The 16,462-nt window shown below is 36.6% G+C and overlaps 2 protein-coding genes across 4 annotated transcripts in view; one reads left to right on the plus strand and one right to left on the minus strand.

Annotated features, from left to right (window-relative positions):
* LOC136238403 (uncharacterized) overlaps positions 1-16,462 on the plus strand; it is a 105,994-nt gene that overhangs the window by 76,399 nt on the left and 13,133 nt on the right. The window lies entirely within an intron of this gene.
* Positions 2,969-13,381, minus strand: LOC136238570 (TNF receptor-associated factor 2-like). 2 transcript variants are annotated; one of them, XM_066029131.1, is made up of 10 exons: positions 13,296-13,381; positions 12,102-13,055; positions 11,390-11,483; positions 7,795-8,005; positions 7,701-7,743; positions 7,092-7,196; positions 6,364-6,531; positions 6,186-6,257; positions 6,054-6,128; positions 2,969-4,210 (listed from the first exon to the last, which is right to left on the minus strand). In XM_066029131.1, exons 4-10 carry the CDS (start codon positions 7,938-7,940, stop codon positions 3,113-3,115), a joined length of 1,707 nt encoding a protein of 568 aa, XP_065885203.1. In that variant the 5' UTR covers positions 7,941-8,005; positions 11,390-11,483; positions 12,102-13,055; positions 13,296-13,381; the 3' UTR covers positions 2,969-3,112. The 2 variants fall into 2 exon arrangements, with proteins under 2 accessions (XP_065885203.1, XP_065885204.1); XM_066029132.1 differs by lacking the exons at positions 11,390-11,483; positions 12,102-13,055; positions 13,296-13,381 and having other exon boundaries at positions 7,795-8,063.

The following is a 16,462-nucleotide window of genomic DNA, read 5'->3' on the forward strand; positions in this document are numbered from 1 at the left end:
TTTTCTTCTTCTTTTCACACATTTACAAAAACTGCCATAAAACGTGAACGCCTTATCCAATTGCCTTGAACTTTGGCACACAGAAGGGGCCGGATATAAGGGTGCATCTTGGTACCAAGTTTATGATAAATAGTGAAGGAGTTATGAGCAATTATTCATGAAAACTAACACCACACCCCGTAGTGGTGTTCCTCCTAAGTTGGCAAGAAAGAATCTCCTCCAACAACTGTCTGTTGCCCTATGGACTTACAATGCAAGGATGATCCTTAGATATTGGGTTCTACAGGGGTCTGATGATGACAATCCCCTTTACCCTTAGTTAAACTGTACCAGTAAAAAATCTTGAATGAGTTCTTACGATTCAAAAGGATAAAAAACCCATCAGTTGGTAGAGATTAGCTTTGTTGTACCACTGGTAAATCTATCAATTTTCACTACAACAGTACACATTAAGGCTAGGCAAATTGTGAATACTGTTTACCAGTGTGAATATTGCATGTTATTTGTGAATAGAATAGTTCACTATATATATAGCTATTTGAATGTGAAATATTGATGTATTTCTCATCTTTAGATTTTAGTTGGATTACAAATTTCATTAAACATAATTCAGCACTGCCAATATCATCCCTAGCAATAGTGTGAATTGGTGAAATGTTTACTCATACTCAACAGAATTTGAGTGTGAGGTAGTGATGTAAACTATTACATGAGTTGTTACAATTATACAAACCTGTTATCATAATAGTATTCATAATCATGAATAGTTTATCATGATGTGCACGTAAAAAATCCACTATCTTGCTCAGCCCTAGTGCACATATAGTTAAATACTGCGAGTATAAATTTAACTGCACCATATACGCTGTTTGTAGCAGCTACATAGCTACTTTAACTAGTTACTGGTTTGATATTCTCAAGAGACACCATTCTGTCTGTCTCAGGGCCACCCAAAGCAATTAGGGGATCTAGGGCAAAGAGTTAAAGAGGGGCCTCAGGGGCAAGGAGGGTTCCACTCTGAATCACAACTTCAACCTAACTATAAGTCGAAGACCAAAATAAAGGTCATTACATGCTGACAATGATAATAGCTGCCCCTCACCAACCGTATCTCCTTATTTATAACTACATACATAGCTTGTTACACTGCTCCCTGTGACTGCTCTATTAGAGTATCTAGATCCTGACTGCTATATTATAGAGTATATCGATCTTTTAAACAGGTATTCAAGGGGCCCTTGATGGGGCCTCCTGGGGCCCCTTTCAGGCTGGGGCCTGGGAAAAAATGCCCCAGTTGCCCCATTCCTCCCATGGGCGGCCCTGGTCTGTCTGCCAATAGCCATTACATCTATATAATTTTATAGCTACATCAACTGTTGTATGGAGAACTATGTATTACATGCAACCTTTAACAACTTTAAAGCAACAACACTCATGCACACATATACACACACACATACATGATACAGAGAAAACTACATAAAGTACTGTTGGCAAAATTTTGAGGCACTTAGCAAACTGTAGGCAAAAATCAGTTTACAACATACGTTGTACTTTTTAAAGATATCAAGCGTTGTACTTTTTAAAGATATCAAGACTGTGTAAGTCACAGCGATACTTGCTTTCTATTATTCAAGTTATACCAAAAATCTAGATCTGCAATAATGGTTGTACATTGCCAGATGACAATTGAGCAATGCAATACGCATTTACAAAAAATGCAAAAATATTTTTAACTTAACTTTCAAAATGAAATTTTAGAATTAAGGGTGGACAAGACTGCACAGACAAACGAATGGACACCCACCCACACAGCAAAAACAACACACACACACACACACACACACAAAACTAGTGGCGATTCTAGGGGGGGCCAGGTAGGGAACAGCGTGACTATTGTTGTTTGGCTGTCATATAAAGTAGAATTTCAGGGGGTCTGGGGGTGCAACCCTCAGAAGCTGCAGGATTTTACAATTTGAAGGCTTGAACACAGCATAAAATTTATGAAAAATGCTAAAAATAACAATGCCAATCTGTACTGCAACTTTTCCCCAAAAGTTTTTTGTCAGCCATGGCCCCCCTTAGAATCGCCTATGCACAAAACCATCACCAAAATGTGTTTTTGTTTAATTTTGTGAACATAGAATTGCTTACCAGCTCAGCTTTTTAACACTTCTATAAAGGGAGCACAAGGGGATACATGTAGCCACAAGAAAGAAAACATCTCTGACCAAAACACTTTAATAGAGTAGTCAATTTCTCTATTAAAAACAGTCACAAAGGGATTCAATTTGAACAAGTTATTCAGATATGCATCTGGGTCTAGACTTTATTTACCTCTACTACCGTAATTTGCTTTATTTTTGTGCGAAAAACTTTCGTGATAAAAATTTTCGTGTAAAAATATTTTCGTATGATTTACATGAATGACTGCTCTATTGGAGTAGTTCGATCTTATGCAAGAAATTTCGTACAAGTTTTGCATACGAAAATTATTTTACAACGAAAAAAAAGCTAAGTACGGTAATACCAATTGCAGTGCCATCATCACACATAAGTCATAACTAACTGAGCCAAAATTTATTAAAGATAGCTAGATTTTGAATCTAGAGCAACCATTTAATGTTCAGAATTTGTCAGCAGCTGGTATTTTCCCACATCTGTGGCTAATTACCACCAAACCTAACCAGAAACCACCTTCCAGCTCTGTCCCTGGTATAGTGAAACCTGTATAATTATTAAGGACACCTTGGGACCAGCCAAAAGTGCTTTCAAATTCCAGGTCAGTTTACATGCTAAAGGATACCTTGGGACCATTGATAACTAGATTACACAGGTGTCCTCATTTTCAAGTGTCCTGATTACCAGGTTTCACTGTAGTGACTATTTCAGTTCATCAGTTTAAGCAACTATTGGATGCATGCAATCTAATTAATAGACAGTACACAGGTGATATTGTATCACTAAATAGCATGTTAAAAATCACGTGTGTAGAATTGGCTCCAAGTGAAGTACATGAACTAAAAATCAAAACCAAAATGCTAAATCATTACTAATGCTGTGCAATTAATTATGTACAATGGCCGGGGTTGAAATAACATAAGTAACCAGTTTATGGATGATATATACTGGAAGTGTCCACAACAGCTTTAATATACATTACACCATCCTTGACATAACTTGGATTATCAAGGATTAACAATTTAGCAAATTCTGGGCAACCACTGGCAACATTCATATCTGATTTTGGCCTCTGGAAACTGCTTGATTGTATGTTGGGCTTGAACGTCTGCACCAAATGCTTCTTTTGATCCTGATCAACAAGAATCAAGCTCACTTTGTGTTCAAATGGCCACTGAAGTAATGGATCATACTCGCCCCTCATCAAAACAAAGTAAATTGAAAGATGTGTTCCTTCTCCAGTGCCATCACCATTAAGATAAGCTCTGATGCACATCTTGTAACCATTTCTTCCTGTGTAGAATGGTGGTGAGTAAATGCTGGTGATTCGACCGATTTTAGCATCACGAATTCTCCTCTTCATTTCTGGTATACGCCAGAGAAAAGCTCCATTGTGTGTACTGGCAAGAGATGCTTGTAATTGTAACTCTAGTTCTGAATGGTGGACATTGAGGACATTCACAGTACGCTCAACTTCCAGTACCTTCTCTTCAACCTGTTTGATATAATCCAGTGGATAAGAGCCGTTGTTGTTGTTGTATGGGACCAGTTCACTACTCCTCATTCCTTGTGATGAATAATCTCTCTTCATCTTCTCAATTTCATTAGTAAATGCATCTACTTGCATACAAGCTTTACTTGTGGAATTCTTAGTAGTGGCAACATCAGTGAACAATTTGCCATAATTTTGTTCCAAAAGAGAAAGCCTATCATCAGTAATACGTATGATCTCACCAACTTGAGACTTGGCCACCTCATCTAGATTGTGTTCCTTCTCTTCCACTTTTGTTGTCAATATTGTGATTGTCTTACATAACTCAATGTTGTCATTCTGTAGCTCTTCATTCTTCTTCTCTAGATCATTGCACTTAGTCTCTAGTAGTTCAATTCTACTGGTGACCAGTTGGTACTCATTGGTCATCTTCTCTACTGACTGACTCATCTTGGAGAACTGGACCAGTAATGGTTGTAGGTGGCTAGCTAACTTTTCAGAATCTTGCAGGTGCTCGGAATACTCCTTGCTGTTAGCCTGTAATGATAAAGAATTATCATTATGACTACCCCCTATATATCAAAAATTGTAACCACGTCTGGAGAAAACCAGTCATATTGCCCATGCATGTGGTTGGGAGGGATACAAGCAAAATTACTGGAGTAATAGGCTGGTAAAGTAATGAGCAAAATAGGGACAATGGAGTAGCATTTAGCATTAAAGGATCAAGGTGTTTAATAGAATAGTCACACAGTGCTCTTCTTGTTTTAGGAAGAGCAACTACAGATCACCAATATACTCTAATAGAATAGTCACTATGCTTTGAAATAACGTGCTTGTGAAATTGAGAGATTCTCTTCAGTTAATTCTTTACAAAGTGGATAAATTTTGAGCAAAGTAAATAAAAGAATTGCTGGAAAGAAAAACGGGTAGGAAAATAGGCTCATCCCTATAGATTGGACTTTTTGCCATACGGCTCCATGGAGCTGTACTTCTACCTCCTGGCTAGCCAGAGTATATTTTTTGAGCAGCACACTTTTGACTTTAACTTAAAATGTGAAAAAAAACTTTAAAAATTGTGTATTCTGAACTTGAGCTCACTACTTTTCACAAGTCATCAGAGTTCTACCCACTGTGCTACCACTGTTAGGTGCCAGCTCCCTGAATTTTTGACTATTTTAAACACAAGACAATATAAAATAATGATCCACACAAAAACAGCCAAGAAAGTAAAGCTGAACCTAAACCCTAACCCTAACTTTGGACTACTAGAATCATGTGAATTGGTTCCATAGATAGTAGAGGGTACTATTTATGGAACTAATTCCCTTATAAAGTAATGAAAGTGTGCCCAAAAATTAGCCTCTACTAAGACCTGACTGTTTGTACAGTGCACTTCAGAGACTGAAAAAACTAGCAAGCAAACCCAGACCATTTAACCTTGGACAATTTTGACAGTAATGTGAATAGAGCACTGGTTTTGAGCCCTTATACTAGTCCCCTTCACTTGGCCTAATGCACCTCTATACATAACAGGTGCATTTTGAAAATGCTGTCAGCCGATTCATTCAACCTTAGGCAAAGGAGGCAAGCTACTATGTCCAATGGCTTCTGTAAATAAAGTTAATTATGAAGCTGTGAAGTCAATGCACTCTGGTAAGTTTTTTTGACATTTTTTGTGCACCTTTTTTACCTTCAGTGACTGCTCTATTAGAGTACCTTGATCCCACGATTTTACACTTATTGGTTTTTCCTTTATAACTTTGTAACTCTATTGCTATTCAAACTATATAGTAAAAGGCAATGATCACACTAATTTTCAAGTTATTCTCATGCCCAGTTTACTATGTAGCTGTGACAGAAATGATATTTTTACATGAATAAATGTTCATAACTCCTTGGATATTCATCAGATTCACAGCAAACTTCATACGTGGATCCACCTTTATACGCTATTCATTTATGCCAAAGATTGGGCAATCAAGTTACATGTTTGTTTTATAGCAATTTTTTGCAAAGTGTGTGAAAATAAATCAAAGCCTCTGTATCCCTCTATAGCATAAGAGAAATTAATATGAAACTTTGAACACCCATATCCCGTAAATGGCTGTTGGGAATTTAGTTAAATTTGCTGTGTGGTCTACCCTACCTGGCAGACAGCTATAATGCAAAATGGTGTGCTTGGATTTGGAGAAGGGGCCATGGAGCTATGCACGTGTGAAAATCCTGTTTTCTTTCTTCCTGTTAATATACTCAGTGTGATGCATCGACTTTCTTAGCTTCACAACACACTATTGTGTGTCTTGATATCACCAGAATTTCCAGAGACAATTATAATTTACCATCCAATAAGTATACACTATAGACATATAACACACACCTCAAACAGTGCATCCTCTTCACCACTACAAGGACACCTGATCCAGGTACACTCCCTCATCACATGATCAGTAAGCTACAATAGTATGTTACAATATGACATAGTTCATTGTAACTCTACAATAATCATTACCTTAAGTGCTGGCATCTTCTGCTGACATAGATGACAACTTTTCAAAGCATTGGGGCAGTTATCACCATGTGCCTGTAAAGGTGCAAAATTATGGCATGAAGCAATCATGTCTCAAATTCTGTGAGAAAATTCTGTGCAGTTTTAAGTATGGCTATGCTCTTAATTTAGTGTTTCCTACCTTTAAATCTCTAAATGCCAGTTTTTGTCTACAATCCTTGCACTCCATTAGTCGTTGCAGGCACTCATCCTTCAAGTGATCTTCTAGTTTAGACAGTAATACTCTATCACCACATCCAGCGTTCCTACACTCCACTGTGATGTACTGACAAATTGACAAGTGTTGATCCTGTGATAACATGTCCATATACAGTGAGCAGGGACAGAGGAAAAATTTGGGGTGGGGATGTAGCTAAACTTTTCTAGAGGATGACATACCTTAGTGTGCTATATGGGGTCTGAGGGCATGCCCCATACCCCAGGAAATTTTGATGAGTAGACCCTCTGAGAGAATGATTTTAGCAAATTATCAGAATACTATTAATCTTGACTGTTGTATTAGAGTGACTGCTCTATTAGGGTATGTCAATCTTGAGGTATTTATAATTTTATAATAGTATCTAGTTGACCCAGGGATCTGGGGGAATCTTTCTCCAGGAAATATTTGAATCTGATCAGCAGTTACCATTAATATCTGATTGACTGTTGTATTAGGGTGACTGCTCTATTAGGGTATATTGATCTTGATGCATTTATAGTATATAGAATTGATTCACTAGAATTGCAGATGGCTAAGCATTTAAGCATTCGTATAGTTAGGTGTAATAAAATCAGCTCCTCCATAATGTCTGATAGCCCCTCCCCTCCTCCTCCCCCCCACAACCTCTAATAGTAAATGGAACAACTCACAATGAGATCTTTAAACAATCCCTTCCATTCACATCCCATCTCATGGTTGTAACACTTCACTAGTAATCTATCAATTTCTTTCTTAATAGCATTATCAGGCCATGGCTGTAGACAACATAATAGTCAATAGTAAGTTGAAACCAACAGAACAACTTAGTATACACAAATGTAAAAAAGTTTATTATTTTATATAAAGCACTGAAACTGAGACATCCTTAAAGAGCAAATGGGTTCAACAATTTGTTATACTTCTTATCTTAACAATGTTTCTTTGTGAACAGTAACTGCTGACTGTTACAGTGCAATGTGCCAGGATCAGCACTGGTCAAATTAGCACCTTCACAGGTGAAAAACTTCCAATAGGTGTTAATAATAGGTGTTAATGACAATAAGCCTTTGTACAAAAACAAAGAATGTTGCAGGGGTATATGTATGCAGCAAAGCTTTGCTACTAGTACTACCCTCTCTGCTTTCCAGCGATAAACTCTCCATATCCATGGTTAAACTGATACTGATAAAGAATATACGTACTTAGGAGTCAGAGTAATTATGTATTTCACTCTCAGTTCCCCCTACTTACGTAGCTAGTCACTTCAACACGTCACTTACCATGTCATTAGGATCAATCGTGGAAGTTTCACTAGTAGAGTTCCTAATAGTAAATTAAAAAGCTAGTATTAACTGGTAGAGTGAATACACTAACTTTGTATCCTTGAAACATTGTTTGCAGTATCGTTGTCCAGTTTGACTGGTTTGTATGGGATCCTTCAGAACTAGTCTGCAGTATGAGCACTTCAGTCCTTCGTGGACTTCTTCCCCACCTTGCAAATACAGTTTGTGTCCAGGCATGTTCAGTGATGTTTTGCTCGGTTTTGGTCAGCCAGCGGATATTAAGTAGCCAACAGCAATATTTCCTGGAAGATGAAAAGGCTGTGACTATATAATAAGTTAACCTGTTTCACATGTTTACCTGTTAAACTGCCAGCTAGTACTGCCTTATTTGGAATACATAGGACTTTAAGGGACAGTCCGAGGGAATTCTGGCAAACATTACGTAATCGATTAAAATGGAGGTGGTGCATAGACGGATTAGGAGGGGGCTGAAACCCCTTCCACACTATGTATTATAGCTACGTAGAAGTTACAGTACAGGTGCAGTTGCATCTATATTATATAAAACTGAAAATCCGTCTGTCTGTCCGTCACGCCGATTACTCGCCAGTCCCAGTGCCTATTAGCACATTCTGTGCTCAAAGCAAAGCACTCATCATCGAGCTACTTTAAGATTATTATCGTGAGTTATACGCGTGCTTTCATGGTCACCTGCTTTCATTTGTTCTCTACAACGCACTGAATGCCATGGTGTAGAAGAACAACATCTGTAAAGGGCGCGTCTTCGTGACGCCTCGTTGAACCCACACTATTTTTTGAACCCACTGTATACAGTTAGACCATATAGATCATCATGACACACATCAATAACAACAGCTTTGAGCCTGTATTTACAATGATACTAAGAATGGCCAATGAGTTTAAGGACACCATAGGGATCAAGCTTCAGTGGACTCTCCAAAGACCATCTTGATAAGTTGACAACTTTACTAAGACACCGTTGTATCAGAGTACTACACATGGCAACAAGTCTTGGTAGAGAAGGAAACAAGGAATAGTGGTGGCTAGATACCCTATGTTAAGGCGGGTCCTCAGTTATTTGCTGCTCTGAGGACTGTCGATGGTGACCTGCAGCTGTGCAGTTCCTTCTGTGAAGCATGCCTCAAGTTGGGACTGCTTGAAGATGACAATCAGTATCACTTGACAATGGAGGAGGCTGTGGTTAGCAACTCACCAGCAAGTATTCACCTTCTCTTTACACATCCATCCAACCCGGTGGAGATATATGACAATCATAAGAAGCCATGGCTGAAGACTTCTTACATCAGCAATGCACCCTACACAGAGATCAGCACTTGGAGATAAATGATGACATCTTTAACTTAGCACTTAATGACTTGCAGGAGTATAAGCTACAGTACTATAGGTGGTGCTCTGAAGAGTTAATCCCTACTATTGTTAACTACTAATCCTGTCATCAGGTTTGTGTTTAATTTGTGTTACAGGAGCTCATCAAGTCAAGAGTGCATAAGATGAGCTTCTGTTTGTAATAATCCCTACTATTGTACTTATTGGTGCTATGATGATCAGGTGTTCATCAACACCTTTACAGGCGTTTATACTGTTGAAAGCCACTAGATGCAAACATCTAGGAGGCTAAGATCTGAGCACCATCAGAACTAAGAGAAATTTAAATTGCTTTTGTAATGCTGTCATTGGAAACTGTTTGTACACAAATTTTTTACTGTTTACATTTGCTAATAATCAATTTGTAGGTCTGTGTCAAATATGTCAGCATAATAAAAAGCACAATAGGCTGGAGTGCTATGACAGCATAATGCTAGCATGTTAGGTTGATATTTCAAACTATGGAGCTTAATTCCATGAAAATTGATTGATACTCTCTAATAGAGCAATCAGTGGAAACTGCAATAGAGTACTCAAATACATTTGTACGTAGCTCCTTAGATCGATACTCTCTAATAAAACAGTCGCTTTATAGTGAAATACTCTAATAGAGCATTCACTGATTAAAATGTTCCAAGATAATTGCAACAAATGTTGCTAACCTAGGAGCATAATGCAAGCATAATAGGAACACTGAAAGAGCATAATGGGTGAAAAATTTGGGAAATTCCTGAAAGTATTTCGGCAAAATTTTGAGTGCATTTGACTCAGGCCTATCAATTTGCAATGTGTGCTGTGTAATACCAGTATATAAGGCAGGTAAAAATGCTAGCCTATAATATAGTGAAGGATGTCTACAATTAACCTGTTTACTTTGGTTGTAAGAGAAACGTTTCAAATTTATGAACAATTCCCATTTAATCCTCATGTGATAGCCATTGATGTGCTTACCACAAATCAACTATAAAAGAAGAAAAAAGATAGGTCTGATCCATGCATGCATTGTTTTTCCTGCAATCGTACATAAAAATCTTGATTTGGGTTAATATAATTGTGAAAAAATCAAGGCATTAGCCATTTAGTTAGCCAGTCTGGCATCTGTCATGTCTGTCAGAAGAAAGTTTCTTAGGGATAAAAATAGCTTAAATTCCATAGAATGTAACATGTTGGAGTTTGGTTGTACCCCAACCAATAGCTACTGTCAAGTCACCATTGTAAAGGAAATGCAAGGCAGCTAAGTCAATATTTTTTTGGAAGAGAAAGCAAACCTTCATGATCCCTACCATTAAGTACTAACTACGTACCATATTTGAAAAGTTAATTAAACTGTGTGGCTATGTATGTATCAAGCACAGTGATGATGAGTGAAGCAGATATAAAAATGATATGCGTAGTCACACTTTAGCCTAGTCATCCATTCCATTATAAAATTAAGAATTGCAAAGTCAAGAAATCTGAAATAATGTAGTGTTAGAAATAGATGCCAGGTAGTCACATTAAACTCTTCTGCAATCTAGCTCCTGTAGGCTGCTCCTACAACTAGGGATGTGATGATATTGGGTAATAGGTATGAGGAATTATGTTGGCATTTTGAGGCAATTACAAAGCTTTATTAGTAAGAAAATCTGTAACCATCAATGAAGATCAAGTTACCCTAATAGAGCAGTCAGGAATTCTAATAGAACGGTCATGTTAGTTATGCTATATACTCTAACAAAGCAGTCAGATAGAATTACAAGTCACAAATATGAGATGAAATACTCTAATATAACCAACTAAAGAGAAGAAGCCTAAAACATCAATTTAAATGTTGTGATACAGCAATAAAAACTGGCAAAAGATGGTGGCATAATTTTGGGAATAATGGACATTTCTCATAAACACAATAGGTAATTTTCTGAACACTGCTCAAAACATAGTGCTAAACTGTATGAGCATAATAGCCTCATGCCTACCTACAACAAATTAGAAAGTGATCAAATGTTTTATTCACATATGAGCAGTTTGCGTGACTGTTGTGTGTGTGTGGAGACTAAATTTATCACATGAATGCAGGTCAAGTACAGTTCAAAGTCCTTAATAGACAGGTACACTTTAAGAAGTGAACTGATAAAGGTACTGTACTACAGAGACAGTCTCTGGATGATTGCGTTCATGAAACAAGTGTTGCCAAAACAGTGAGGCAATGACCCTAAAAGAGAGTACACCTAGTTTAATTGTACAGTATCACATTTACAAATACGACACAAATACAATGGTTATTTAGTTTCTAATCAAACCTTCAAAATGGTCATTCTGTTATACTATGAATGGTCAGAGAAGATTTCACATGCTTGATATTAAACCATTCAAGTGTAGAATCACAGGATTTCTCTGGAAAGTAAAAAGGAAATATGTTGCATGAAATATACCAAAACAAAAATTTCATGAACATGGTTGCTTATGCTATACAGGATGGGTTAGGCTGTTATGTGTAACTCTATAGTTTATTATTATGATGAACACATGTACATACAAACAGGAATACAAATGTGATATCTAACAGTGTTCACAATAATTATTGCTGGTATAAGCACAGAAGAAAGATAAAGCTTTTAATCATATATAGTTGTATAACCTTATATACAACATATCATATACGCATGACTTGACATGTTCTCATGCACGATCATATTTTTTATGCAATTGAATATTGCTGTAAAATATCCCTGATCACTAGCTATATAGGTATACAGTATCACCATGCAATGGAGCAATGAACATCCCAAAAGTTTAAGCAAATAATTTGATGGTCCACAAATGTATTAGAACCAAATTTTAGCATAAAATTTCTCGGTATGTTAGCATAGCTCAATAACCTAAAAGCAAGTCAATCTCTTATTATGTTATAATGATGAGTAGCTATTATTACAAGGTTACAGCAATGTAACTGTAGTGTTGAGTTTTAAAACACATTAATATTGTTGAAAATGTATAGTAATATGTACCTACCATTGAATGGACAGGTTGTAAGTTCTCTATCTTCCTTTTTCACACATTTGATTAGCAGGTATACTGCCATGATTAATTTGACTTAGTTGTTATTATGGCTTTGTGCTTTAGTCAGACACAACAACTGTTAGCTACAGGTTTAACTGATGGACCAACAATTGGATTAGGATCACTAGTAGTCTGAGTAGATGGAAGCTTTGTCTTACTCACACTGGCCAGTGGTTGTAACTGCCCACTAGTTGATTTAGGTATACATTTCCTGTAGAAGAGGGAGGATGTGTATTTGCAATTACTTGCTGCAGTGATTGATTAGACACTTCCTTGCTTTGATTAAGGTTGCAAGGTCACCATGTGTAAACCAACTGCTGGGAGAATTCCAGTGAGCAATCTTTATGTTGTGATTTTGATGATAGAGCTGACTTGATATATATCTGATCAAACTTCTCCTTCCATCCAACAAGCCAGTCTCCATTGTTTTTTTGTTATTATTCTGGTCCCTCATCTGCATTAGATAGCTGGCATGAGCTCTTGTCAGTAAATGAAGCAGCAACGTTATGCCAGGTAACACACCGGGTACAGTCGGATCTGAAAGGTTGTGATTAGACTGTGATGAAGGCTCCACAGAGGTGAGTTTACCAGGCTGACTAAAGGTGCTAGTTGTACTATTAGCCTCAACATCGTCAGTCAACTGTAAAGGGTGTCCACTAGGAGTGGCCAGAAAATTACTAGCTTCATTAGTTGTTGATGAGTCTGCTCTCTTTGGAGGTTCAGTGCTAAATAACAGCATCAATATAGTATCAGGTTAGACATCAAAAGCCAAGAGTTAAAAATGAAGCATAAGAAAAGAGAAATGGCTTGTGAAGAATATGTATCACAAGATTGATATAAATGCATGGCAAACCAAAATGGTTGTCTACATTGCTGTGTTGCATTATCCCGCTGTTGCTGAGAAACCTGTGATAGCAGAAAGACAATTAAATACTTGTTACAGAGTTTAATAACACACTTACAACACTTACAGAGAAAACATACATCAATACTAATAACAGTTACACATTTCTTAGAGATATACAGGTAAACAATTACACCCCTAAACATTAAAAGTAGCTATCGAATTTAAATGGTACACATCACAAGTGTGTATACACATGAATACATACATTTTAAATAACAAGCCTGCATGGCATCACTTACCTTCTTAGCCACTTTCCCTATACAGTATGGAGAATGGGTTTGGTACCATCACAGAGATCCACCATGTGGCAGTTGGTTAGACCAAACTGGGTGCATAAAATATAATATTATTGACTTGTATATATTTACAATGATTTGTGAGATATGTGGTTTCTCCTTTGAATTGAAATCCCTGAAGAAACCAGTGATGCACTGTAAATTGAAATGAAGGTGGTTTTTTTATTACATAAGTAACCGCAAAGGATGTTTTCATCCATGCAGTGGCTTGTTGAAGATGATGAACAACAAACAGCAACAGTTCTGGAAAGACAGAACTGATATGCTGATTCTTAACCAGTCAAGGCTGGCAATTCAACAAAATCACACTATACTAGGTTTCTGCTGTAGTTATCCCAAAGTCACCACACTGATGGTAGACACTGTGACTCCTGACAGTTAATGTCAAGCATTTGCAGTAATAACATGTTATAAAACATCAACAACAACAACAAAAGCTTTTCACAAGTATTAACTTGTATCAGTAGGTAAATGAAATGTACAAGACACATATTGGTACTGCTTTGTGGTTTTAATTAGTTACTGACAACAGAAATTTTTATCAATTTCTCTAGTACATGATATTCTTGTTGTCTGAAGTACAAAGAAAACTACACTACAGTAGAATTACCACAGTAAATGCATATTTCACCACTGAGTTTGTAAAACACAATTACATTTTTACCAGTTATATATTGATATGATGAACTTAGGCACTAAATGACACACCTGTCATGGACAAGTGGCGTAGGCCATTTGCTAAACTATTGCAAACATTCAGCTGTGTACACTCAATCTATATAACTACAAAGACATCAGCAAACAAACAGGTACATGTATAATATACAAATGTAGAAACCTGTATACAATATGTGCCATAACTGCTACAAACTTAGTTATTGCTACTACAACAGCAAGGGTCCGGTGAAATCTGATGATGTTTGCAAAAGGATTCTAATGTCCCCCTGTACACTTAACGGTTGCACTATACATTTGGCTGAATATTTCTCTGCTCACATTGTTCTCATGTCATAGACATAATAATAATGTTTTTGCTAGCTTATAAATAGCTAACTCCTTGTAAAAGATGGCACACACTACACAATAAGTATCCTCACTCACTATGTATGAAAATAGTGCTATAACTTGAGGTATAGGTCATTTCCCAAAAATCATTCTCCAACCAACAAACCATTACCATATAGTGGCACCACAAACCAGAGCAAAAGGTTTCATATAACTATGATTACATGTTTATCTAGTTAACATTTTATTAAACTATGATGTCAGTGTTGTGCAATATATCAATGAATTGGGTTACTAATTATATTCACAATCACAGACAGGTATGTATGATATTCTTAATATACATCTTCATTGCATACAACATGTCATGTACGCTTCTTACAGTATTTCAAGCATTTAAGTTTGTTGGCAACCCTAATAAATAACTCCTTTAACAGCAAAAAAAATAAGCACAGAAAAAAACTTACATGTTCACACTAGTAATTGACTCATAGATGGGACACACAAAAGATGATATCAGTCATTTACATATAACAGCTGGCCTACGCATGTACTCACATAAGTTTAAATATTTTTCTCACATACTCTGTGTACTGGATGGATTGAAGTAATTCACTAGTTATTCTACTCACAAAATTCACTAAAGAAATTCAACTTGCACTAAGAGGTACATGTCAGTCACAAAAGATTCCACATTGGTATGAAGTACCTTTCAAACACACTTTCTGTAACAACTTTAAACAGGCTGTAGGACCAGGTGTACTACAGACCTTCAGCACTTGTGCTGTAAAACCTTAATAAATAAATATTTAAAAAAAATAAAAGTACAAATATACAAGTGAGCCTACAGCTTTCCTCATGAAGACAGATTAAGATGTGTGAACATGCACTGCCTAACAACTGTGAAACCATATGCATGTACTCTCATGCAATAAGTGTAAGCATTATACTGAATGGCATAACAGATATAACAACATGCAGTGTGTATACGGCCAGTCAGTTAGCAATACATTACATCTTCTGATGGTTGTCATTGATCTTTTAGATCACTATTTAGTGCTATTAAGACTGTAGGTACATTTTTGACTAATTAGAATCTATATGTAACTTCAAGGGGCAAAACCATCCCCAGAATATTTAAATTCAGTTTATATTAGCTCCTCTATAAAGGAAATGGCTGGGGTATGATTGTCTACAGCAGATCATGCAATAAAACTTAATAGGCTACTCTAGCTAATATACTTAATCCATACACTCGTATTATAACAGTTAACAAAGCACAAGTTAAAATTCTTATTCTTTAAGTAAATACATATAATAGAATTGACGATCAATATTCATCGGTGAAACTTTATTTTTTATTATTAGTACTTCACAGTGGCCAGCGGCATTACCAGAAAATATAAACTCTCTCCATTGTGGTTTTGGTCTGCATGTCCATGAAAGGTGAATTTATAATAACAGATATAAAATCATTTCTGTAATATTTAGTAGCTAAATAAAATACATGTACATTAAATTCTTCACAGTAGATACTTCCTCATACTTGGTTTTATCTGGTATCTGTTTTATTGCTTCTATGTATTCCTAAGAATCGAGAATCGCTATTTCAAGTGTTGTAGCTTGCCAATGGTCAAAGCTATTTTCAAGTATTTATTTATTTATTCATTAAGGCTTACAGCACAAGTGCTGAAGGTCTGTAGGACACCTGATCCTACAGCCTGTTTAAAGTTGTTACATAAAGTGTGTTTGAAAAGGTGGACAAAGGAGAAAAAATTCATGACTGGACCTTGAACCTGCAGCCACCCGATTAACACTTTAACGCTTACAGGAGTCTGCCAGGTGGTCAGGATATTTTCTCCTTGTCAATCAAGTATATATATATATATATATCCATAGGAACTCTAGAGAGTGACTTATTATCTCAAAGTATCCCATGTGGAACCAAGTATCCCATGTGGAACCAAATAGACATGAAGTACCCCATGTGTAAAGTACCCCCTACACCTCATATTTATAATCATTCCTTATCTGCCAACACTGCACAAGTAAACAACAGCCAAGATCCTTACTTTTATGTAGATAAATTCTTGTGAGAGTGAATG

The sequence above is a fragment of the Dysidea avara genome, chromosome 11 (genome assembly GCF_963678975.1).
Source record: "Dysidea avara chromosome 11, odDysAvar1.4, whole genome shotgun sequence".
Lineage (NCBI taxonomy): Eukaryota > Metazoa > Porifera > Demospongiae > Dictyoceratida > Dysideidae > Dysidea > Dysidea avara.